This window comes from Puntigrus tetrazona, chromosome 6 (genome assembly GCF_018831695.1).
Source record: "Puntigrus tetrazona isolate hp1 chromosome 6, ASM1883169v1, whole genome shotgun sequence".
Taxonomy (NCBI): Eukaryota; Metazoa; Chordata; class Actinopteri; order Cypriniformes; family Cyprinidae; genus Puntigrus; species Puntigrus tetrazona.
In genome coordinates, this window is record NC_056704.1 from 18261429 (window position 1) to 18286621 (window position 25193).

General features: G+C 35.7%; 1 protein-coding gene across 1 annotated transcript in view; it reads left to right on the forward strand.

Moving 5' to 3' along the window:
* The window catches only part of oca2 (oculocutaneous albinism II), a 77754-nt gene that overhangs the window by 5907 nt on the left and 46654 nt on the right, over positions 1–25193 (forward strand). The window contains exons 3-15 of the mRNA XM_043242595.1: positions 1123–1378; positions 5367–5462; positions 7672–7845; positions 8320–8377; positions 8494–8566; positions 9115–9272; positions 11314–11396; positions 11602–11755; positions 15621–15692; positions 16380–16445; positions 17679–17735; positions 19967–20091; positions 21455–21593. Coding sequence (XP_043098530.1) covers positions 1149–1378; positions 5367–5462; positions 7672–7845; positions 8320–8377; positions 8494–8566; positions 9115–9272; positions 11314–11396; positions 11602–11755; positions 15621–15692; positions 16380–16445; positions 17679–17735; positions 19967–20091; positions 21455–21593 — 1485 coding nt within the window. The 5' untranslated portion in view covers positions 1123–1148. The remainder of the gene's footprint in view (positions 1–1122; positions 1379–5366; positions 5463–7671; positions 7846–8319; positions 8378–8493; positions 8567–9114; positions 9273–11313; positions 11397–11601; positions 11756–15620; positions 15693–16379; positions 16446–17678; positions 17736–19966; positions 20092–21454; positions 21594–25193) is intronic.

Genomic DNA, 25193 nt, shown 5'->3' on the forward strand with positions numbered 1-25193 from the left:
TTTCCTTAAAGGAATAGTTCATCCAAAAATGTTCATCTCCCCGAAACCCCGAAGGCTAAATTTTTTTTTAAGGCAACCAGCTACTGCAGATTTTTGAGTTTTCTCAGCTTATGTTTGTATGAGTTTTCTCAAGTTGCTGAAGCTGGTTGCCAAAAGTGGGCTTTTTTACAGTTTAAGTGTATATGACTTTCACAGTCAGAGTTTTAAAAATTAAATTCCAGGTTATTTGCATAATAATTTTAATAATTATTTGTTACAAAAACCCATCGATCTGCTTCAGAGGACATGTGATAACCCCCTGAAGGCATATAGGTTAATTTTTCGTTGCAGTACTTGTGGATATATCCTTTTTACCATTTTCAAAATAAAGGCTGCTATCCACATTACCAATCTTGGAAGAGCCAGGGTAAATTTGACTCTGACTGTGTTGTTCTGAAAGAAGAATGTCATATACACCTAGGATGGCTTTCGGGTGAGTAAAATATGGAGTAATTACATTTTTGGGTGAACTATTCCTTTAAGTGCTTGAAACTAGGGCTGCAGCGAACAACCTGTTTCGCGATCAGCGTTTTAAAACATCACAGTTAATTCATCGTAAAGGTGTTTCTGTTACACAGAACAAACTGATGCAGCTTAATAATCGTCATAATCAGAAAACTGTAATTATTCCACAGACAATAGTTGTACCAACAAAATCTAGAATCATTGCATCCCTACTTGAGACTTTGAAATAACAATGGGATTGTGGCTATAATACGTGACCATTCACTTTAAGAAGGCGTGCAGTACTGTTTCTGGCATTAATACTTACCGTTTCATATATATGAAGTGTCTTAGTAATTATAATGAGTCTTGATGGGAAAAAATGTATGTTTTATGTACTGTATTTGCTATATGCTTGGGAATCACTAGAGGGGGCAGGTGCATCCTTATGAAAGAAAATCCTACGCAGTGCAGTTCTGTATCTCTGAATATTTCTGTCTATACATCATTCTTCTGTACTTGGCTTACAGAACTCATTTTAAAGTCTCTGAAGAACTCATCTGATGTTAGTTACCATAAATATGAAATCTATGCTGTATTAAAAGATCATTTAACCTCAGTGTTCCCCTTCTCCTCCAGTTGCGGTCCAGTGTGCCTGAGTGAAGATGTACCTGGAGAATAAGAGTAATATTGAGGTGGAGATGTCTCAGACCGGAGGCCAGGGTCACTCCAGCAGGGTAGGCTGCAGAAAGTCGGACACTGTGGCAGGGAACTTTGATGAGCTTCGTCTGTTGGAGGGATTCTCTGGGAAGAGAGAGACACAGAAATTGCTGCAGGCTGCAGCCATGCCCTCGGGACACTGCATAATCTACACCGACGTCCATCAAGATGATAGGTAGGGCAGTCAAATAGTTCATAAAGAATCAGTTCTGTTAAAGGGATATTTCACCCCCAAATTAAAATTCAAAATTCATCCATCATCGTATACTGATTCTCAATGTGCTCCATCTTGCATTACTGACATTTCTTCTTATAGGAATGTTTTTGTCCATAATCAGGACAAAACAACATTCCCTGTAAAAAAAAAAATGGCTGTGATTTTAACAGAAATAAAAACTGTTTAATGGTTAACGGTAAATTTCTTCAAAATATACTGTGAAAAACGTATTGACTAATTGGTAAATTGGCATTCCAAGAATTCCCTTTTTTTCTTTATTTTAATATAATTTATATAATATAATATATATTTTTTGTCTTTAAAATCACTATGTTTATTCGTAGTTCTTTTTATCAGTTATGTTTATTAGGGTTGTATGTTACATCTAATGTTTTTAAATTAATGTTTATTGTTTATTGGCTTTTTTCTGATTTCTGAAGCTGTTTGTGATGGGCTTTGGTTCATCATGTGACTTTCTCATCACCACCTGGATTTGTTTTAATTGTATATTTTTATATTCTAATTTATATTCATATTCTAATGAAGAAGTGGGAAACTCTTTGAGATGCAGTGTTTGCATTTGTCCGTTCTTTATGAATTAAGTTATTATTTTATTATGTTTAGATTTACAGTAAATTTAGTTAATTTTAATTTAATGAGATTAAATATGAGATTATTGTACAATTATGATAACTTATATATGGTTTTAGTTTAGCTTTAGTTAACAACCATGGGAATGCCACTATCTTTCTCCGAACAACGTCATAATTACGACTTTCCAAATTGTAAGTATGAACTTCCCTGGAGAACTTGAATGCACAAAGATTTTTGGGACGGGACAACAGACGAACTCATTCAACCAGACTTTTGAGCACAAACAAATAAAACAATTGTTTTGATAGTGCCACAGTGTTTACACTCTTCTGGGAGAACAATCTATAAATGACTTACTTATATTTGTTTCTCAGCTGCATTAAGAGAAAACATTTGAACAAAGTAGCATGCATCAACTTTGAGATATTTAGAAGAAACCTCATGCCAGGAAAAGGAAACTTAATGCAAAATGTGCTGTACGAAATGATTGTAACTTCCACTAATATGGCTGACATTCAGCAGAACACATTTGGCAGATAAGGTTTCCAGAACCCTTAGTGAGAGCTTTTCTGTGTGAAACAGCTGCTAATCGACTCTAAAGAGGATTGGTGCTCACGTGCGTAGTCACATTATTGTACTAACTTTAAAATATGTGTCTTTGTGAGAGAAAAAAGTGTGTGTGAGATGGTACTGTAGAGTATGAAGATGGGGGTCTTAATCTCAAGCTTGTGGTTGTGACACTTGTCGGCTTAGACGGTACAGTACAGCCATCACATGATTAATTGTTAGTCATGCATGAGATGTGGTCTGCTTCTGTTCTCATGACTGCTCTCTCCTACAGGAATTCTTTAATGATAACCGCCCTCAATGAAATAACCTGATCGCATCAAGTGCAATTTAATAAAATATATATGTATTTTCGTCGATTTTGATTTATCTTTCTGTCCTATGGGAAAACTGCATGCGTGTTATTATTCAAAAGATTGGTCTCAGTGGAATGTTCAATGGGTTTGAAATTATCTTATGTTCGGCAAGACAAATAGTACTTTTAAAAACACATATAGATATACACAGTGTGTGTTTATGTGCACATATATGTATTTGTTTTCACAGAATTATATTTTTGAATACGGACCAGTTTTCTACATATTGTTCATGAAATGAAACGGAGTATGTTAGGTAGCGTTAAATTAGACTGGTTTTCCAATGCTGGATCTAAGAGAATGGTAGCTATCCCACTGGGCTATATACACCCCCTCTTCGGTTTCATTCTCATCTGGACCTCACACACTTGGATTCAGCCACAATAAGAGAAGGCATTGCTTCATTTATAAATCCTGCATTCAGTGAGCTAACATTTCAAATCTCCTTTCCGTTGTGTAACTGCAGGGAGAGGGATTAAAGGCCTTGAAATATCCTGTCTAATCTCCCTTTTGCCCAAACTCAACACCAGGATATATCCTGGAGGCCATGGCTATTATGTCTTGTCTGGAGCCCGCAGACACACTCACACGCACACACACACACACACACACACACACACACTCCCAACCCAGCTGTTTGCAGTGAGCAGAGGCATCGGTAGGGGTGGGTGAGTTGTTTGAGCCCTCTGTAATGCTAAGCAGCTGAGGTTTGGGATTTGCCCAATGATGTGTTAGAATTGGACTAGCGTTGATTCTATAGTCTGGCCTGTGCTTAGCAGCATTGATCTATTCTGGCATTCTGCAAAAGGCTCTTCATAACTCACACACAAATTCAGAGCCAATTGAAGAGATAAGAGGGACTTTACCCATTTAAACTGTCATTAATTATGACAAACAGAGAATTTTTCACAATTATTAGATTACTGAAGAGGCTCTAGTAATTAGCCCACAGAGTTCTCAGGATTTCCATCTGTTCTATTCACACAGGCCGAAAAAATATCAACAATGCCTCAACCCATACTTCTCTCACCCCTCTTCTCCTGGAGACTATTGATTTTATTTGTTTTTGTTATTGAGTATATGAGATGTGAAATGTTTGCTTTATGGCTACAGTAAATAAAGATGTCCTTGTCTGAGGAAGTTTAGAGGATAATGATTGCTGAATAAAGCAATGCTACTGGCCCTTTTCAGTTATATTGAAATATATTAACGAGGTACTACAGTATGCCTTTATTACCGCATTAATATATTTGAATGCATTTTATGATGCATTACAAAAATCATAAAAATAATAATTATCGCATGCATACCACCCTTTCCCAAACAGGGCTTCACAAGGAAACTGCAGGTGGTTCATATATGAAAAGCTAACAATAAAAAAAAAAAAAACGTAATGTAAAATTAAAATAACCCAATGCAGAAGTAAGTGAAATAAAATTGAAATCACACAGTATATAACAAAATAATTTCAATATAGTGTTTTGGCCATCAGGCAGGTATGTGTAAAACACTTACTAACATTTGCTATTTCATTTATTTATTTGCATGCCAGGTCACAGTTAACCAGCATCAGAGGACCTGCAAATGTGTTCTTAAATTATCTCAGTGGTTCTTCTGACAAAAAGTGTCATGTGCTGCTGCACTGCCATGGAGTACCTGCTAGATATTTCTAAATGAAGACACCATCAGTATGAACACAAAAATGGGGCACTTGCCACAAAAAATAACTGGTTTCCTGGGTCCTAATTGGATATCTGTTAAATGAGATGTTTAATGATAAACATCTTAAAACCATGAGATAGTGGCATTGACTTTTGTTGGGGATTCATGCATTACATTGTTTCATTGTTTACCTTGTTTCACTGGCACAAGATAAAGTCACAAAGCAATTGTTTGATTTATTTCTTTGTGTCATTGTATTTCATAGCATGGAAACCAAGGCCAGAACCTTACTCTAGTATTCAAGGCCTGAATAAGCAAGATGCTGTTGTCCTTAAATCTGTCATAACCATATCACTTTCATGCCTCTTTAAATCTGCAAACCACCTGATGCCCATCCACCGTGCCAAGTTACGAGGTGCCAGTTAAATCATCAGATCAGTGCACCAGAAGGGTGACTTATATAATTGTCGTTAACCTTTGGACGTGCAACTTGCTAATCTTTGAAAATCTACCTTTATTTTATGAAAAAGTAGCTTAGTTTGACACTAGCTGTTTCATAGTGGTGTAAGATGAATAAACAGAAGGCAAAAAGGAAGAATGACTTTCAGTTCTGCTCAAAGACTTTTCGTTCTATGTTATTTCAGCAGCCAGTTTTTATAGAAGAGTCATTAAAAATGGATGCCAAGAATTGATTTCTAAATGTGGCTGAGATGTTATTTATGACAGACATCATGCGCGGATTTAATAAGTTTTCTCCTTGTTCCCAGGCACAGCTTCAGCATGGTAAACCTCCTCAAAGGCAAATCCAACCAAGCCAACCACACAGAACGGTCACCCCTGCTCAAGTTCCCCCAAAATGACAGGTGAGCCTGTATATATTTCCCTGTTGGTTTCACAATGTTTCATATTCGATGTTCTGTTGCTGTTTTCTTTTCTGTTTTTTCAGCGAACAATTCTTTTTAAGGTTTGTTTTTCTTGATTTTATTTTATTCAAAACATATATATATATATGTATTTACTGATAACGGTTAATTTGTGGTGTACTCCTGCTTTATAATAACCTTTTTCCAGTAATCATCTGCGAGCAAATCAGAGCTTGATATGTATTCAGGTATAATTATATATACCAAACTATACAAATCAAAGTTAATAGCATTTCTGGCTATTTAATTAATCATCTGTTAAGCATAATAGAATATCATTTTTGTTTGTTGCAAGCGTTAACCATTCGTTGCAGGACCTGTTGACTTGGCTTTAGTGAAGAAAGCTTTGCAGAACAGCTGTAGGAATATTACCTGGGGTCTGTAATTACCGACCTCACTCTCATTCAGTAATGAGAAAAAGTGGCTTTCTGACCTTCATTTCCTACAATTATTTTATGTATTACCAAGTTGAAGGCAAACAGAGTTCCTCACATAATATATGGCATTTTGATATCTTGAAGTGGTCTTGACCTCTATGTACTTCTTAATTAAACCAAACACTGCCTGCAGTACAGTATTTGAACTCTCAGTTGTCAGCCTCTATAATAATCGGGAACGATTCCAACACATTGGATGTGATACTAGACTGAATCGCATTCAAGTTTGCTAGCCATGTTATTTGCATGAGAATCCCAAACTATTGTATAAAGATTAATAATTTTATGTGGGCGACCCAGTATAATATTGTAGTTCGTCAATGTTTTTGAGGCACCAGTTATTTTGTTGAATGCATTTCCTGATTTCCCCAGAACGAGTCCTTGATTCACCCATGTATCGCTGTCAGAACTCTAAAGCCAATGATTTTATGTAACAAGAGTTATAGTCATAAGGATTACACCTGTATTAATTTTTGTTTGGAGGATATTATGTCCTCTTCAATGCTGAATATTCCCATTTTCACAAAACTTTATTTGATTAGGTATACATCAGGTATACATGGTATACATTTAATTACAAACGGAATTAAAAACTCAAATGTGATCAAACATGATTGGCTGTATTAAATGACTAAAAATAAGACAAAACATATTAAATTAAATATTAGTTTGATTCAGCCTCTCAATAACACACTCAATATCTGAAGAAGGCTAATTTTAAAAATATAATTTGTAGATCTGGAAAAGTCATGTGATGCATAAAAATCCATGAGAACTTTTATAATTAATATACATTTTTGTAGTTATGCCCAACTCTAAAATATTTCATAGTATAGATATTGTGAGCAAACATGATATAAAATGTTCAAATTAAATTTAAGAAATGTTCAAATTAAAGTAAATTCTATAACATATATTTTATTTACAACATAAGATGCGCTGCTACATTTTAGCTTGTAGATGTATTTGAAGTTATATTAATATTGTGTTTTGTTTATCAGTTTTTCATAAATTACTTAAATATCAAACAATTTTACCACCGGGGATGCTCTATCGAAGACCCCTGGTTATCATGACAGCCCTCTGAGATCAGGGGTCCTACATGGAGCAAACTGTTGTCATAGTGCTAATATGGCTGGTTGCTATCTGCTGCCATCACTAACACATTTTTCATTCCCTCTGTAAGGCGGTGAGCTGAATGCTAATGCTGCTAGCGATTATATTGTGCTCTCAGTCAGAATAATGTATCTTGCTGCCTATAATTAACACAAAAGTCTAGTTATGTCTAGGCACTTAGGTGTATCCTATCTTAGCATGAATTTGTCAAAGAACTGTGTAGCATAACAGGCTTTTAACACCTTTCGTTGGTTTTAATCTCTGTTGTGTGGCTGCAATTAGCATTTAGATGACTGATCGCTTCGTAGCTGCAGAAGTGATGTTTTTCTTTGGATGATAGTAAAAGTTAACCAAGAGGGATTGGATTTTCACAACTAAATTTAAAGGTGAAGTGTTTTGGTTCGGTGCGACTAGTGGCAATGAATGTGACATTTTATTGTAAACAGGTTTCCCGGGTCAAGCTAATTTATTTTAACTACTGAACAAATATTCTCGTCCCGAGCTCACACTATTGGTCGAGTGAGAAGTCAAACTCTTGGGTTGCTTTTGTAAGCACCGCAGTGTTTAATCCATTGTCTTTACACTATTTTGTGCAGTATAACCTACATGACACTGCATGAGCCCAGCCTGGGGTCTGGAGAGGAATCATGGGAGGCTAGCTCTGCTGAATTGGAGAGGAGGTGCAGGCTGGGAAGTGAGGTGACCAGTCTCTCCCACATCACATCCATGGAGAAATGTGAACATTACTTCAAACTGTCATCCCCCATCAGGTACGGTATACAAACACCACCCTTCAAAATTTGGGGTCAGGAGAAAAAAAAGGATGAAATAGATTAAAATTAACATTAAAGACATTTCTGATGTTTCATGTTACATTTTTTGATATTCTGAGTCCTACTTTAAATAAACACTGTTCTATTGAACATTTACTTTTTAATATGCTTTTAAGCAGCAAATCAACATATTAGAATCATTTCTTAAGGATCATGTGACACTTGAGATTAGAGTTAGTGGCTGATAAAAATTTAGCTTCACCATCGCATAAATAAATTAAATGTAACATTGTATATTCCAGTTAAAGTGCAGTCCTTTTATTTTGATTAGGTAAAAAATAACTAACTAACTTGTCATATATATTTAATACCTCTAAATTTAGAAACATTAAATATTGAAAATAGTGGAAAACGTTTTTCTTTAGTTCCATGACTCAAAATTCCAACAAGTGCCTACATTTGTTTTTTTAGGTATTGCTTAAGGACATCAAAACTCTTGACCATCTTCATCATTGTTGTTCTGTGTTCAGTAAGTTGGTTCGAGTCGTCAGATTTACTCAACAAAACATGAGCTTTTACTTACAAAAGCTCAATGAATTTATTTGTCTGCCACTCTGAAATAACTATATTTATTTGAACCATCAGCTGTTTTTCAGCATGTATCCTGACAGGGAAAGCCCCTGGAGGATGCTGGCAGTCTCATCCACCGAGAGTTTCTGTATCCTCCCCATTTGTGTACTTTAGAGAATCTGCAATTTTTGGGTTTGCATTGACTAGATAAATAAGAATCATTAATGCACAAGTCAAATATTGTGATGATGCATGCCACTTCGCTAACTCCTCAGACCCTGCGGGATTTTATGTTTGGTTCTGAGATTGCACTGAAGGGCTGTGCTAATTCATTTCCTTTTCTGTGACAATCTCACCATCTGCTATTTACAGCGGCCTGTGTCATGGTAACAGTCTTGCCTATGACTTCGTGCATAACAACAGATCTGCCTGATACTTGCAGCGATCTACGGGTCCTGCAGAGCTGGAGAGATGAATGTGAAGAGTGAACAATGCACTGAAGTGTTTCAGAGTACCTTCTGCTGGTGGGAGGGGATTGTCTGTCCAAAATGAAAGCGTGGCCAGCTGACATCTGTTTGCAAAACTTTTCCAAAATGTTTAGGTTAAAGCTTGATGGATATTTGCTGTAATGTGATCTCATTTGTAATGTGTTTCCTAGTTTGTGGACATTTTTCTTAACCCAGCTTTTCGCTGTAGCCATGAATCTCACTGATTTTCGTGACAACTCCCAGCTGAAGTTGCAGGTTGGTGGGCCATTTTTGGGAGGGATAGAGGCAGTACAAGAGGCCCAGGAGTATATTCTGATCCAGGTGGAGCAGACTGACGAGGGGTCTCGTCGCAGAAGAAACCAGCAGGTAAGAGTTGCTTCAACAGAGCCTGAATAAAATATACAGTATAAGTCAATTTGGTTACCTTGACCTTTGGTTACTGAATACACTTAGCTTGAAAACTGTATTTGTGCTTAAAATATGGATGACCACACGCGACACAACAAAATTCCAGCGACAAGCAATTTGTGTGTCTACACCAGATGTGATACGACAGAATCAATCAAATATCACAGCCAATCAGAAGCATGTGTGGGCGGGCTCTCTATGGAAGCGCACTGCACACGCAACAAAATCGATACGTTTATAATTGAATTTATAGATATTAAAGCTTGTTAACATTATTAAATGCACATACAAAGTGACTGATAACATCTTTGTTATAAAATACACTCGGATCACAGCGAGTTCACAATTTTAATGGACATCTCTTCTTTAATTTATTGTTTTAAGATCTGAGGTAAATGATCTCTTTTTGCTTTCAGTATGGCTGTAAGATCACACAAAATAATATTTAAACTTATGTTAGACATGTTTAGATTTTATTAAATTTCGTGGCATGGCATCGCGTCTAAGTTAATTTATGACATGGTTTAATGCTTTCCAAGACTAATATTAATTTAATAAAAATGATAGTAATGGAAAAGCTGACATCACTCGTCTTCAGCATCACAGGATTCTTCAGAAATCCTTTTAATATAGCGATTTTGTGATCAAGAAGCATTTCTTATTAAAGGGGTCATATGATGCGATTTCATATTTTCTTTTCTCTTTAGAATGTTACAAGCTCTTGGTGCATAAAGAAGATCTGTAAAGTTTCAAAGACTAAAGTCTCAAAACCAAAGAGATATTGTTTTTTTTTATAAAGGTTATTACTTGTACGGCTTGTTTAAACACTCCCCCACTTTGCTACATCACAAAGTGGGGGGCGTGTTTTCATAACGCTGCCCAAATGTTTATGGAAAGGAAAAAAGTTGGAGCAATTATTCTGTAGTGTCGTTGTGAAAGTGAAATTACTTTGTGCTTCCAAAAGACACAACTAGAAATCAGTGGTCAATTTGTACTGTTCCAGAACAGTTCAACACAAATATTAGTGTGTTCAGCTCATTTACGGATTACAGACTAAAACTGGAGAGTAGCCTATGCCTAATTTTTTGGTTTCATAGCACTGGGACACGGCATCATGTTATGTTAAGGGGCCGCCACATGCTTGCAGTATTTGTCTAGTCACAATGCACTGAATAGCTGGCCAATTAGAGCACACCTTGCTTTATTAGAATGATGAGCTTTATAAAAATCTACTCGTTTCAGGAGGTGGGGCTTAGAGGAGAAATAAAAATGTACAGTATGTGGGAAATTATGTGTTTTTTGCACCTTAAACTGCATAAACTCATTGCATTACAACAAATACAAAAAATAATATTCGTTTTAGCAACACCATATGACCCCTTTAATATCATATGTTATTATATCAAAAAATCTCTCAACTGTTATGCTGACAGTTGTGCTACTTATATATTTTTGTAGAAGAAGATATTTTTTGTCAGGATTCTTTGATGAGTAGAAAGTATGCAAGTACTTATTGTACTTATTGACCACAAATTGCACTGAATTGTAAATTGTTTATATAATATAATATACAAATAAAAAATGTTGGAAACACTTTATTTTACGCTTATTTGCTTATTAGCATGTATATTACTAGAATATTAGCCATTTATCAGTGCTAATTAGGCACAAATTAATTCCTTTTTCTACATGACCCCTATTCCTAATCAATACCTAAACTTAACAACTACCTTACTAACTATTAATGAGCAGCAAATTAAGAATTTATTGAAGGGAAAAGTTGTGGTTAATAGTTAACAAGTGTTACATATTCTAAAAGCGTTACCAAAATGTCTTTAAATACCTTATAGTTTGATATTGATGTATATATTTGTCACTTACAAGTATCCAAATACTTTTTTGAGGATACTGTATTTAAAATATATAAAATTAAAATTAAAAGATTGAAAGAGATTATTATGTACAATCAGAGTTTAAATTCTAGTATTTTTCTTAACAGGTGCTTTATAACTGGACTATACCATTGCATTCCCAAAGAAGTGACCAAATTCTGAAAACAAGGACATTTGAAATGGTTAGCAGGTACGATCAAACAAATAAAAAAGGTGCTTTGTATTTAAAAAAAAAGAATAATCTTGTCATACTACTGCCATCAGATTTTTAAATTGTGTTAGTAGTTCAGTAAATGTGATCATGTGATAATATGGCTTTTGCAGTAGTTCCTGTCACGGTGTATGCTTCAGTGTGTCTCCGTCTCTCTAATCTGTCTCTTTCTCTTGCCCTCCAGCGCTCCTATTCTGATCAGTGTGCAGGCCTTTCTGTTAGACAGTCAGGTGGTTCCTCTGTCCATGACTCACCAGTCACTCTATGTAACCGTGGAAACACAGGTGCTTATCGCCGGATTGATCCTGGCAGGAGTCTATGTGCTCATCATCTTTGAGGTAAAATATGAGGTGTCGGTGTGAAGACATTATTTTCACACCGCACAGTAATCCGTTCAATGGTCTCTCATGACTCATCCCATATTTTATCCCCATAAACAAGATCATCCCGGCTGTTTTGCCACATTGATTCTGTGTGGCGTCGTCTGAGATTTGCGTGCACACATCTGTAGCCTTTTGTAACTCTTGAGGAAGAGTAGATGTCATGCTGGGTATGCTATTCATAAACTTTCTAAAGTTGTGCTTGTAGATGCAGCACTGCACTGAGATGTCCTTGGCAGGAGCTATTCATAAACTCATGTTTTTTTATTTTTATTTTATTTTATTTTTCTCCTGTTGAGCACTAGAGGTCGCTAGGCTCTACTAATGCGGACAGGCAGAGCTTTTTACTGGCCAACACTGATTGCCATTCCACAAAAATATGTCAGTTTTTTTCATATACCCGAAGCCAACTTGATTCAAACAATGAATCAAACTGGATTTAGAGCTTGAGTATAGTTGCATGACCAAAATGTATTAGTACAAATGTACAAATGAAAATAGTCAATGTTTTAAGCCTCTGAAACATTGTACATTGTGTATTAGGAGGAAAATTTAAGAAGGACTCCACACTATTTCTAGGTCACATTGTGGACTCCTGTGCGAAATGTTGATGTTTCTTGCATTCTCTGAAAATCCTGCCGTGAATAACATGGATTGTTCAGAGTTCATACAGCTTGAGTGCTGCTGGCAATCAAATCAGTAAGGGAAAAACGAAATACTAAGACGTTATAATATTGTTATAATGTTATTTTTTTAAGAAAACTGTTCACTCAAACATGATCATATCACTTAATTATAAAAATGTAAATGATAAAAGAATTAAAAAAAAGGTGCATTTGTTTTACAGGTGCATCAAATAGGTGCATCAGTGTCTTTTTTGCATTATATATACTTCATTTTCCAGTCTTTTTTGCTTATGACACCAGTTAACCTTTTTTATTAAAAAAATAAAATTTGATGTATTATTTATTTATTTTGTTCACTGTCATACTGTGTTAGTCATGCTAGTCTGAACAACCAGAGCCTTAAAGAGCCTTACAAGCAAAACACTCCTCCACATTTTTAACTTCCTCTTTTCCCTTTAGTGCACACTTTTTAGAGTTTTGCGAGAAAGCGGCGCTTTAGTGTGGCTCCAGGGGGACATGAGGGCAGAGGGGACCTCCCTTCCTAATTACATTTATTTCTTCAGGAGGGACAGCATGCTGCGTGTCGAAGAGTTTAATTAGACCGTTGTGAGAATGCTAATGGAGACTTTGGGGGCTCATGTTTCCACTTTTACCGTTAATACTAATGCTTCATAACTGGCTGCACAGTCATCAAGGAGACTTAAAAAAAACATATGTTTTTTTAAAAGTGAATGAACAAATTTTTTGTTAATTGGGTAAAGTCATTGTAATTTTATTTACTGTGATTTTAAAATTGGGTTTACTAAATGTATCCAATTTTACATTATATTTTTTTCTGGCTATTTGAAATCATTACAATCATATATGTATGTATGTATGTATGTATGTATATATATATATATATATGAACTAGGCTTTTTAGAAATCTTCAAAAAGTGTTAGAAAAACACAGTAGCTGTGCTGTCCAACTGAGTGCAGTCTGTTCATTTTTAATGATGAATATCTCACACATAACTCAGCATGACATTTTAGTAGAAGTAACATAACACCTAAACAACACTTGCTCATATGTACTGTCTTAGTTTAAATGTGTCTGTTACTTTTTGAGCTTGTTTTTTAATACTAGGAAACAGAGCCACCATTACTTAGTCCAATTATGATTAAAATATTGCTGCTTTTCGTGTATTGATCTAAACGGCAAATGATGTAGCCAAATGTATATGTGTGTGCCAGAAGGAAGGTGCAGCTGCCCAGATTCATAATCAGCTTTTAATAGACTGCTGAATCAGATGATATAATACAGCACTAAGCATTAAAGTTCAAGATTCCCTAGACCACTAGTAAAAAAAAAAATATAGAGAGAATTTTAAAAAATGTATTTACAAATTATATTGCCAGCATAGCAATTTTAGTGGGAAAAAGGTAAAGTTTAAATGAAAACCTAATGATCATGATGTATCTAATGACCTATGATGTATCACCAAATATAGCGGCCATATTGAGCGGCCCTCCCAGGTAAAGTCTATGTGTGAGAAGCACTGTATTCCACAGAAGCTCGTGTTCTCAGACATTTGGACTCCATTGTAAGCAAGGAAGCATTTGTTGTATTGACCTGGGCCTGTTCTTCCTATCTGAATTGCATAGCAGCTTAGTGATAATCCTCCGAACTGATCTAGAATCAGCTCTTTGAAAACTACTTTGATTAAAAGGGCTCAGATGGTGAGTTTCATCAGCAGCTCTGATAGCTAAAACTCATTTGCCTCGAGAGAGGGCAAAACCTAAAATCTGAGATATACAACAGTATGATATGCTTATAAATATTAATATGCCTTAAAAGATTTATGAATAATGTATTTTCACAATCTAATTGCAGATATCTTGTAAACATTTTAATAATGCCTGATAGATTATTCTTAAAATAGACTAGAATCGCGGTTTCTCAGTTACTGGGGGGCTTCGAGTATAAAACTAACACTGCATCTCACACAGGCACATTTTGACATTTCATTTAGCCATAAACTGTTTCTTACCCTATAATTGAGAGTAATTGGTTTAAACCGCAAAACAGAGAAACATTAGTCTCAGAGGATACTTTCTTATGCAAAGCAGCACAATGTATATCCATGTTGCTGATTAATTCTGCTCAGAAAGCAGTGTTCAACAATTTATCTTAATGACCTGTTTTAGACTTACAATCACAACATTGCACCAAGTGTTCCTCCCCCTCAGGGAAGTTGTCGGACTGACACAGATTACTTGCTCTTTAGAGACTGGAGTCATTAGCTGTTAGCCTGCATGTTATGTACTCATTGCCCTTCTTTGGCTCTTCTTGCTGATTACACGCTCTTGTAGTGACTGCTCCATCTTGGCACATGACACCGAAAGAGGTGCATCAGACAAAGTTTGATTCAGGTGTTCCAGTCAAGTGCTCTCTCCAGGAAAACAGATGCTGAAGATGTTGATATCCGACAGTGCACTTTAAGTCGGCACTTTTAGTCCAGAGGCTGATTGAAGAGCTGGTCTTTACCGACTGATGCATATATCCTCGTAAATCTGTATTTATCATTCGATTATAAGAGTGCATAAAAAGGTCAGAATGAATTTATTGTAAGAAATGAGGTGGATCAAATATAAATGAAGTGTGGGGAAGAGAGCTAATTGGCATTTTGAATGAGCAGATCTGTTTGGCTGTCCAAAATCTGTTACAGACTAGCATTATATTTTACATATTTAATAGTGTTTGCTAAGGAAAGCAAAAGGGGTTGGGATTTGAACACACCCCTAATCCCAAGTATTAAAATTTTGTGCTACGTATGAGAATGATGCTTCATATCGTGCGCCTTGTTTAGATGAGTTGTGCTATTATTTTTCTAGGCGATCAGACTTTAGTTTTAATCAGGCATTATTTTTGCCTTGTTAGTGACAAAACGGTGAGAAAGCTGCACTGGCTATCGTTGTAAACCACAACCACAGGACCACAACAAAATAAAGACATGGGGGCAGTAGTCATCCACCTAGAAGATTCTTGCAGCTGCATAGCAACATGCCAAAAACACTCAGAACATCTTAGTGACCCCATAGCACAAGTCTAGTTTGTGTTACATTGTGCCTATTAATATATGACCAGGTTAATCATAAAAGTGCCAAAAATATGTAGTATTCCAATTGTGAATAAAATGTTGCTTCTGTGTTTGCAGATTGTTCACCGCACTCTGGCTGCAATGTTAGGATCCCTGGCTGCTCTGGCAGCACTGGCTTTTATTGGAGATGTAAGTTTTAGAGAATATTATTTATTCTACTCTGATGAAGATAGCATTCATTTTGTCATGATATGGACTTTATTAATTTTGAGAACTGCAGTGATGACCTTTAGTTTTATTAGCTTAAGATCAAAGGCTATATGTGTGTGTATATATATATATATATATATATATATATATATATATATATATATATATATATATATATATATATATATATATATATACACATGATAAAAGATACAGACATTTGCACAATTAACTAACCGGGCTATTTCACATAAATGGGACATTAGCAGTAATTGCACTGATTTACTCTAATGTGCTAAAATCTTCCTTTCTCATTGTGGCTCTATGCATTACTTATTGTATTCCAGAAATTGAAGATAAATATGTTATTTCAGTGCAAGTAAAATTATTCAGTGCACTTCTGTCTGTTTGATAGATGGAGTGCCCTTTAAAAAAAAAACAAAAAAAAACAAATCTCTGTCGTTTTTTTTTTTTTACTAAAAACTTTGTGAACTTTCAACTTTGTTGGTTGGTAAATACCCCAGTAAACAGAATACAGTAAGTAGGCCTAAATTATATGGTAATTGGTGCAATTATTTCAATAATTCAGAAAACTACAGTGTAAAAATGTTTTTTGCATCTGAGGAAAGCAGATGACTGTTTCATTCCACTGTGTTTTTACTGCAGAGGCCGAGTCTGATGACTGTTGTAGAATGGATTGACTATGAAACTCTGGCATTGCTCTTTGGAATGGTAAGCATAATTCTAACAGGTCTAGAAGCTCTCCAGCAGCTTTTTTACTCAGTCAACCTGAGTAGCAGGGTTCCAGAGAAACGTATTAAATATGAACTCGCAGCAGGGCTTTTTCAAATGAAAAAAAAAATACAACTAATTTATTAGTGGTGCCTGCTATTTTAGCAGTATTAATGTTATTCATAAAAACCGGTGTGCTGTTGCTATGACTGTATATACTGTATCTCAGATTTGTGACTTGTTAAAAAGATGTATGCAGTTACATTTAGATGAAACTGGTCTTATATGATAAAATGGGCAAAACCTATTAAAGAAGGAATCACCCAAGCCATCGTGTTTTTTTTTTTCAGGTCAAATCTAATATTTTGGTTCTTTCCGACAGCATTAAACCTGGTGTAATGAGATGCTTTAACCTGCCTGTCAGAGAAAGTTGCCCTGCTAAGTGCTTGACAGTCTGACAATACCCTTAATCCAACTCTTAACCTCAACCCATATCAGTCTCTCAGGCTGGTCAGCCTGCCATGCACTTATTGGGGCACCTTTCTTTATTGTGATGTTAACCTAGTGCTTCTTTTAGAAAGAACTCTTGCATTACACGTACTTTGACGCGACACAATCGGTTGAAATGTTCATTAGGTGTGGCTGGTGGTCTGCACATATCATAAGTCCTATTTTTTACATTTTACATGTTTTATGTTAATGCAACAGAATGTGACCAAAAAATATAAATACATTTTAAAAACACACGGCCTCTCTAATATTATTGCTGAAGTGCCACCCTTTTCAAGATCTCTGTTTGTTCAGTGTCTGTCTCCATGGAAACAAATACATTAAATCAGCCCTCATCCAGAAGACTACATGTAGGAGTATTTGAGGAAAAGCATAAAAGAAAATCAGAGACTCATGATAGAAAATGAATCACAGCATCTGTCAATTTTAAAGACTGACTATGAAAGAGACTGAGAGCCATTTCACATTAGAAACGTTTGCTTTAATAAACTCAGAAATATTGATGTTTCTCTTTATTGATTTTATGTATTTTGAAGATGTCTGTTTCTGTATCTCAGGGCACAAAAAAAAATCAGAGAAAGATATATGTGGCATGAAATTGAGTGAGAGACCGTGTGGTATTTGAGACATAATGTGATTTTATAGCGACACATGTGGCGGTAAGCACTAAAAATAGAAACCATGAAATCTTCAAGTCTTATAACCCTTCCTGTTTACTTTCAGATGATACTGGTGGCAATATTCTCTGAGACCGGTTTCTTTGATTACTGTGCAGTGAAGGTGAGTTTTCTGAGTCATTATGTTGCATATGCTTGTTTGTGATTTGCTTAAGTCTCTCTGAGAGAGTTATTTTATCATACTCTCTCTGAAATTAGTCCACTCAGTCTCTCTCACAATAACACTATATGCATTTATATACCTTATATACTTACAGATAAAAATAACAACTAACATTTAGTCAGCATTAACAAGGTAGCATGTGAACTGCTGCTATTGATTCAGTCTGATATGCTTTCATTTTACATTATTGATGTCCCTATTTTTGATTCAGTCAATGTAATCCCATCATGCTACTTTTCCCAGTAAGCTTTGGGGCAAAGGAGCTATTACAATAGCTGTCCTAAAAATGCCTGTCATTCACTCTCACGCTAAGTGATGACAACCCTACAAATGTTTTATATATGAAATTTAAGCCCCAATAGAGTCATGAAAAGGAATCAGATGGAACAAATCTTTGTAATATTATGCAAATGTTTATAAATTGTAAAGAAAATAGGTTAGATTTAATGAAAGCCTAAAAATAAGTCTTAGGGTGAGCTTAATTGGATAAATATCCTGTTCCTTATTTTCAGGCATTCTGTGGACTGTTGTAAAAGACCTGTTGGTACATTATAGATGTGCTCAGGACATTATGAGGGTGCACACTTATGTCCTCTCATCCCATTCAAGGATATTAAGAGGGTTCTGGACAAGGACATGTTCCACAAATTAAAATATTGCCATAGAAACCCTTTTGATTGAACACCATCTCAAGACAAAATAAACATTTTCCCTTGAAAAAAAAAAAAAAAATCAAGCTTTTTCTACCTGTGTGTAGTTTGGTTACAGCATGATCTCACGAAGAACGAAAACTATAACACTAACAATATTAGTGTCCATACCAATGCACAGTAATGTTCTGTTTATCATCTGCCTCTTCAAAAGGTGACCTTTTCTTTGTATAAGTGCTATAATCGGGTCCCCGGTTCATTTACCAACCTTTTGGGAGACTTCCTCTGCAAGCTTGTGAAAAAACAAGCCCTTTATTAATTTTTCTGCACACCCATAATCTGTACGTTTCCACCCACTGCTAACATCATGTCGAAAGTATTGTATTGTATTGTCTTTAGCTGCAAGCCTACAACATTTGGATTTAAGGTGTATTTGACAGTTTAAGAGCAATAAGACATGAAAGAGAACTTGGTGTAGTACTAACATGCAATGAGATGAGCCGCTTTCTGTTTGTGTGCGCTCAGAAAACCCTAAAGCAGAAGTTTAAACCAATATGGTTTAATGCTAATGATTTAAAAACATGACGATAATAACAGATTTTTTTTTAGCTAAGTATCTGAGGGTAGAGCTGCAAAGACAAAGCCCTATTCTTAAAAAAAAGAGGGTGGTAAGCAGAAGCTTGATTGCTTTTAAAAAGACATGCATGAAAACATTGTGTGTGTTTCTGCTTCTACTGAAAAATGCATTTATAAAATGCTATCATTAATGATCTGTGAAGTATTTTGAGCAGAAACTTTACAGACACATTCTGGGGAAACATGAGTTATATTACATATAAAAAGTGCATTATAGGTTAAATGTTCAAGAGGTTGAATGTCAATGTTTTCATCATTCATCGGCTGGATCTGGATATCTGGATATACTATAGTTCCTTTGTGCCATTCACAGTTGTGATATCTGCTATTCTTTCTTTATTGTTAGCATTATAGTTATCATCCTTGGTGTGAACAGTCCTTTACTCTTTGTTTATTTGTCAGTTTTTTAGCAGTGACATAATGGGTGGGTTACAACACCCATGCATTACCACTTGATTAGAATGATTCCAGGCAGCCTGATAATGTCTCCATAGCGACAGGCTCCTAAAGTGGAGTTCTTTTTTTTTATATTCTTTTCTTTTCAGGCATGAACATTCTTTTAGCGCTAAACCCTGAATGAACAAAAACACTATAGATCCATGTCAGTTTTTTAGACTGAATTTCTCATTAAAGTTCACTTTTGAACACTGTGTTCTGAGAGCCTCTCAGAGGACTGCCCTTGATTCTCTGTCTTTGAGGCGCTGTTAAATCTCTCTCTCCATTCCACTGGAGGATATTTTGAACACATGATTTTGTTAATGTTCATAAACAAAGGCAAGAGGTTTTGGAGTTTAATTTATTTTTAATGTGAAGGTGCAAGAAAAATCGAACTTTGCAAACCCATAATGAAGTATTCCTAACAGTGTTCTGTATGTCTCCACACAGGCGTATCAGTTATCGCGAGGAAGAGTGTGGCCCATGATTATCATTCTGTGCCTAATTGCGGCCATTCTGTCAGCCTTTCTTGATAATGTAACAACCATGATGCTCTTCACCCCTGTTACAATCAGGTAATGGTCTCTCTTCGTCAAACAGAGTCTCTTTCTCTTATAACCTAACCCTGTTTAGTAATACAGTCTATTTCACAAGAAATCACAGTCCAATAAACTATAAAATACAATGTTCTGAGGACATATCCGGAATATTTATGCAGTCTATACTGCTCAGAATATGCCCAGAATGCCTTTCCCCACAGACATTCATTGTAAGGGCTTTGCTGTAAAACTTGACTTTGTTTAATTTTTAGAAATGAGGGACAAATCCATTTCTCCAAATCTATGAAGTGACAGCATGCAGCAGATGCTATCAATAGATCTTAACTTGGAACATTTTTCTAATAGGTCTTTGCAAAGAAGTTTGTTCAGCTGAACTACTAATATGGAAAAAAAAAATCCAAAAGGCCTTGGCCTTTCTCTGGCCAAGAATTTCTCTGTCAGCCTGCGCTTAGATTTATATGAAGATACAATAAGTCATGTCTTTATGCTGTAAACTTCCCACCTCATTGCTCTTTTCAGCTCCATTTGAACTTATTTTCTTCTTTTCACAGTTACACGTTGTATCTCAGTGCGATTCATTGGTGCCTGTGCACATTATTATTTGTGGTCTCAAGTCTAGTTTTATATATTTGTATCCTGATGGCATCATTTATTTCGCAATGTCTTTCAAAGAACACGTGCTATGAAGCAATTAACCATCACGTAATAGTCTTTCATCCCTGCTGATAAAAAACCTTGAAGGCCAACAAAGCATATCTTTTTTCAGCAAGGATGCTTTTATTTGTATTTTCATCCTACTGCAAAATTAATCTGTCAAATTCTTATCATCTTATATAGACAAAAAAAAAATATCTTGTGTGTTGGGATAAAAAAAAATCAATTTCACATATAGCCATTAAAATGTTACGCGCAGCCTCAGCATTTTTATGACACTGCTGGTGAGAAATGACTCCTTTTTTTGATTATGCATCATCAATTGCATCTTCAAACACCTTCAGGCTTCAGTGTTCAGAGACACAGTACACACGCACACTCTTAAAGAATGAATTTGAGAAATTAGAGAGTATCAGCTTTTCGTTAACAGGCAATCTGCATGTGCAAGAGATTTTTTTAATGCCAATATAGCATGGAAAACTAAACTTGAGCACAAACCTGGACCTTTTTATATTTAATGTTTTTTGCATCTTAGTTTGAAGTTTTGCTGCTGAAGAATAATAATCATGAAAGTATGATAGATTAAAAAGATAATAGCACACCTTTCTCCAAAAAAATCCTAGTGAGCGTTTACCTTTCTTGGAGACCACTGTAATGTGTTTGCATTGCATTGCTGCAGGAACATCAGTCCTAATCAGGTCCTGTGATATCTTTTGTACTCTAGGTTATGTGAAGTGCTTAATCTGGACCCTAGGCATGTCCTGATTGCAGAGGTCATTTTCACCAACATCGGAGGAGCTGCCACTGCTGTTGGAGATCCACCAAATGTCATTATCGTTTCCAACCAGGATCTACGTAAAAAAGTATGTAATTAATTCCCACTGTTCTTATTTGATGCTGGGTTATTCACGGGTGAAAGGATATTGTGCTGCTGTCTTATGCCTGTTGAGAATGTCTTGGGGAACTTGTTGGACAAATTATACATGACTGCACAAATAAACAAAAACACACAGACACAAGCATGTGACCGAACATTTTTCTGGCATAGAATGATAGCCTTGTGCCAAAACACGCTGTCACTATCTACTCAAGGCTAAAACACCATGGCATCCTGTCTTACACCTCAGACTATTAATTATGTAGGAATAATTCTTGCCAGCTTTAGTTACGCTCTGCCAAATTCTCTCTCTCTGTCTCTCTCTCGCTCACTTTCTCTCAGTAGAGTTGAAGTCTTTTAACTTCAGTAAAAACTAAACTGCAAACCTGTACAGTCATTGTGTACAAACTCCAAGACCAACAATTTTCGACTAAGGGTATGCAAGATGTTTGGCTGCAGTAGACTTGTTACTCACGGTATCTCACCTGTTTCACATACTGTACGATAACAGCATGCAAGGCATTCACAAATGGCACATCAGTAAACCTGACTAAATCAACATAATATAGGCAGTTTTGTTTATCACATTTGAGTGTAGAAATTGAATTGACGGTAAACAGCCTCCGTAAAATCAAAATGGACTATATTTATTTTGTTAGCTCACATTGCTATTTTTGTGGTGAACAATTCATCCGTCAATCCACCCAAAAATTATGAATAATTTATTGTTAGGATTCTTATAATAGTAAGTACATGTGACTTAAAATAAAGTTTTACCATTCAATATGTTTAATATATACTGGTATTAGTTAAATTCATCTTTAACATTATTATTATTTTCTCTTATTTGGCAAATGAGTCACACTTTAAAATGCAGGCGTAGACAGAGAGAGAGAGAGAGAAAGAGAGTTTGTAACCATAAAAGTGAATAAAAATCTGCATTTCTTACAGACTGGGGCATCTTTTTTCTGGATTCCAAAAAAACTCCCACACTGGCGAGTGAACTTTTTTTGGTTGAGAGTAGAACATCTTGCTTTGTCTGTCTTCTCAGACATGTTTTTTTTTGTGGTAGTAATAACTACACACTGTGTTGTTGTCTATGATGAGTGGCAACTAGTTTTGAGTTGCAATTCCGCCACCTACTATGTTGATGAGTGTCAACCATTTACTGGTGCTGTACTAATAACATGTTATTAGTATTTAATTTTTAAATGGTTGTAATTAATTAATCAGTATACTGTGGCACCACTGTGTGTTATTGTGTGTTACTTGATGCTGCTGAAGGTACAACGAAGCAGTGCCGGTGGATGCAAGTGATTATAAAACAAGGGATGCGAACCAGTAGGGCGTACGTGACATTTCACCAATTTTACAGAAGAGCCAAAACAAAAATTCTTTCATCATTTGATCTGAATTTGTGTGCTGATAAAAAAAAAAATTATGCAAATTAGTACACTTATGGATAATAGTGCATTTGCCAGTGTAAAGAGCTCATTAAGTGCCTTTATTTGGTGTATATGTGTACTTTCCTAACATAATCACAGAACAGTATCACAAGGACTTTCAGAACTTCAGTAGACTTGTTACTCACGGTATCTCACCTGTTTCACATACTGTACGATAACAGCATGCAAGGCATTCACAAATGGCACATCAGTAAACCTGACTAAATCAACATAATATAGGCAGTTTTGTTTATCACATTTGAGTGTAGAAATTGAATTGACGGTAAACAGCCTCCGTAAAATCAAAATGGACTATATTTATTTTGTTAGCTCACATTGCTATTTTTGTGGTGAACAATTCATCCGTCAATCCACCCAAAAATTATGAATAATTTATTGTTAGGATTCTTATAATAGTAAGTACATGTGACTTAAAATAAAGTTTTACCATTCAATATGTTTAATATATACTGGTATTAGTTAAATTCATCTTTAACATTATTATTATTTTCTCTTATTTGGCAAATGAGTCACACTTTAAAATGCAGGCGTAGACAGAGAGAGAGAGAAAGAGAGTTTGTAACCATAAAAGTGAATAAAAATCTGCATTTCTTACAGACTGGGGCATCTTTTTTCTGGATTCCAAAAAACTCCCACACTGGCGAGTGAACTTTTTTGGTTGAGAGTAGAACATCTTGCTTTGTCTGTCTTCTCAGACATGTTTTTTTGTGGTAGTAATAACTACACACTGTGTTGTTGTCTATGATGAGTGGCAACTAGTTTTGAGTTGCAATTCCGCCACCTACTATGTTGATGAGTGTCAACCATTTACTGGTGCTGTACTAATAACATGTTATTAGTATTTAATTTTTAAATGGTTGTAATTAATTAATCAGTATACTGTGGCACCACTGTGTGTTATTGTGTGTTACTTGATGCTGCTGAAGGTACAACGAAGCAGTGCCGGTGGATGCAAGTGATTATAAAACAAGGGATGCGAACCAGTAGGGCGTACGTGACATTTCACCAATTTTACAGAAGAGCCAAAACAAAAATTCTTTCATCATTTGATCTGAATTTGTGTGCTGATAAAAAAATTATGCAAATTAGTACACTTATGGATAATAGTGCATTTGCCAGTGTAAAGAGCTCATTAAGTGCCTTTATTTGGTGTATATGTGTACTTTCCTAACATAATCACAGAACAGTATCACAAGGACTTTCAGAACTTCAGAACAGTCTATGAGCAAGCTCTTTCCATCAAACCCTAACTCGCAGGAAAACACAATTTAAAGTTCCGTTCTGCCAATTGGACAAGGTCACGGGCAGGCTGAATAATCTTCAGGTTTATGATGTGACCTCAAAGCAGAGGCTCTTGTGTGGTTCTGCCTTCATTGAGGCTTGTGTAATATTGGTGTGATTGAAAAGGTGAAGGAACATTTTGTGATTTATTATTCACTTTAATGGAGGAGACGGAACAGTGTGACCCAGGTTTGTGGTTGTGATTAAAATGTTCATGTTCACATTCAGAAAGAGATCAATGCGTGACCTCATCGGTGGTATGGCTACATTCACAGTATGTGTCTCGGAGTTCATTCTGTCCGTTTGTGACAGTATTTAAGTGTCCACCAGTTTGTCTTTTTGTTATTTTATAGCTCTTTAATTTAGGATTATGGAGAGGAATGCGCTAACAAAGCTCAAGTACAAGTTGCCTTCTCGGCATTGCCGTAAACTGGAATTAGCATAAACTGTTTGCTTCTACAGCTGGTTTTCTCTTTTAGATCAGAAAGGGCAGTTTGAAGAAAATGCTGCTGAGCAAGTTAGATCTCATAAGTATGTTTACCTGAATAATAACAGATCAGATTCAATAGCAAAGACATTTGAAGCTATAGCTCTATCATCCCATGAGATTTGTTATTGTCTCCATAGCGTTAGAACACCCATTTAATATGTTCAACAGAACTGCGTTTGTAAGGCTTCAGCTGAGCATTTGCATCAAGTGTACTTCTGGCCTAAATCGTGCAGCTTGTTGAGGGGTGCTATTACCTGGTGCTTTATAATACAATGTATTGAAATGCATGGTAATGTGTTTTGTTGTTGCTGCATATTGTTTGCTTGAATTTGGCTTTAATATAGCACAA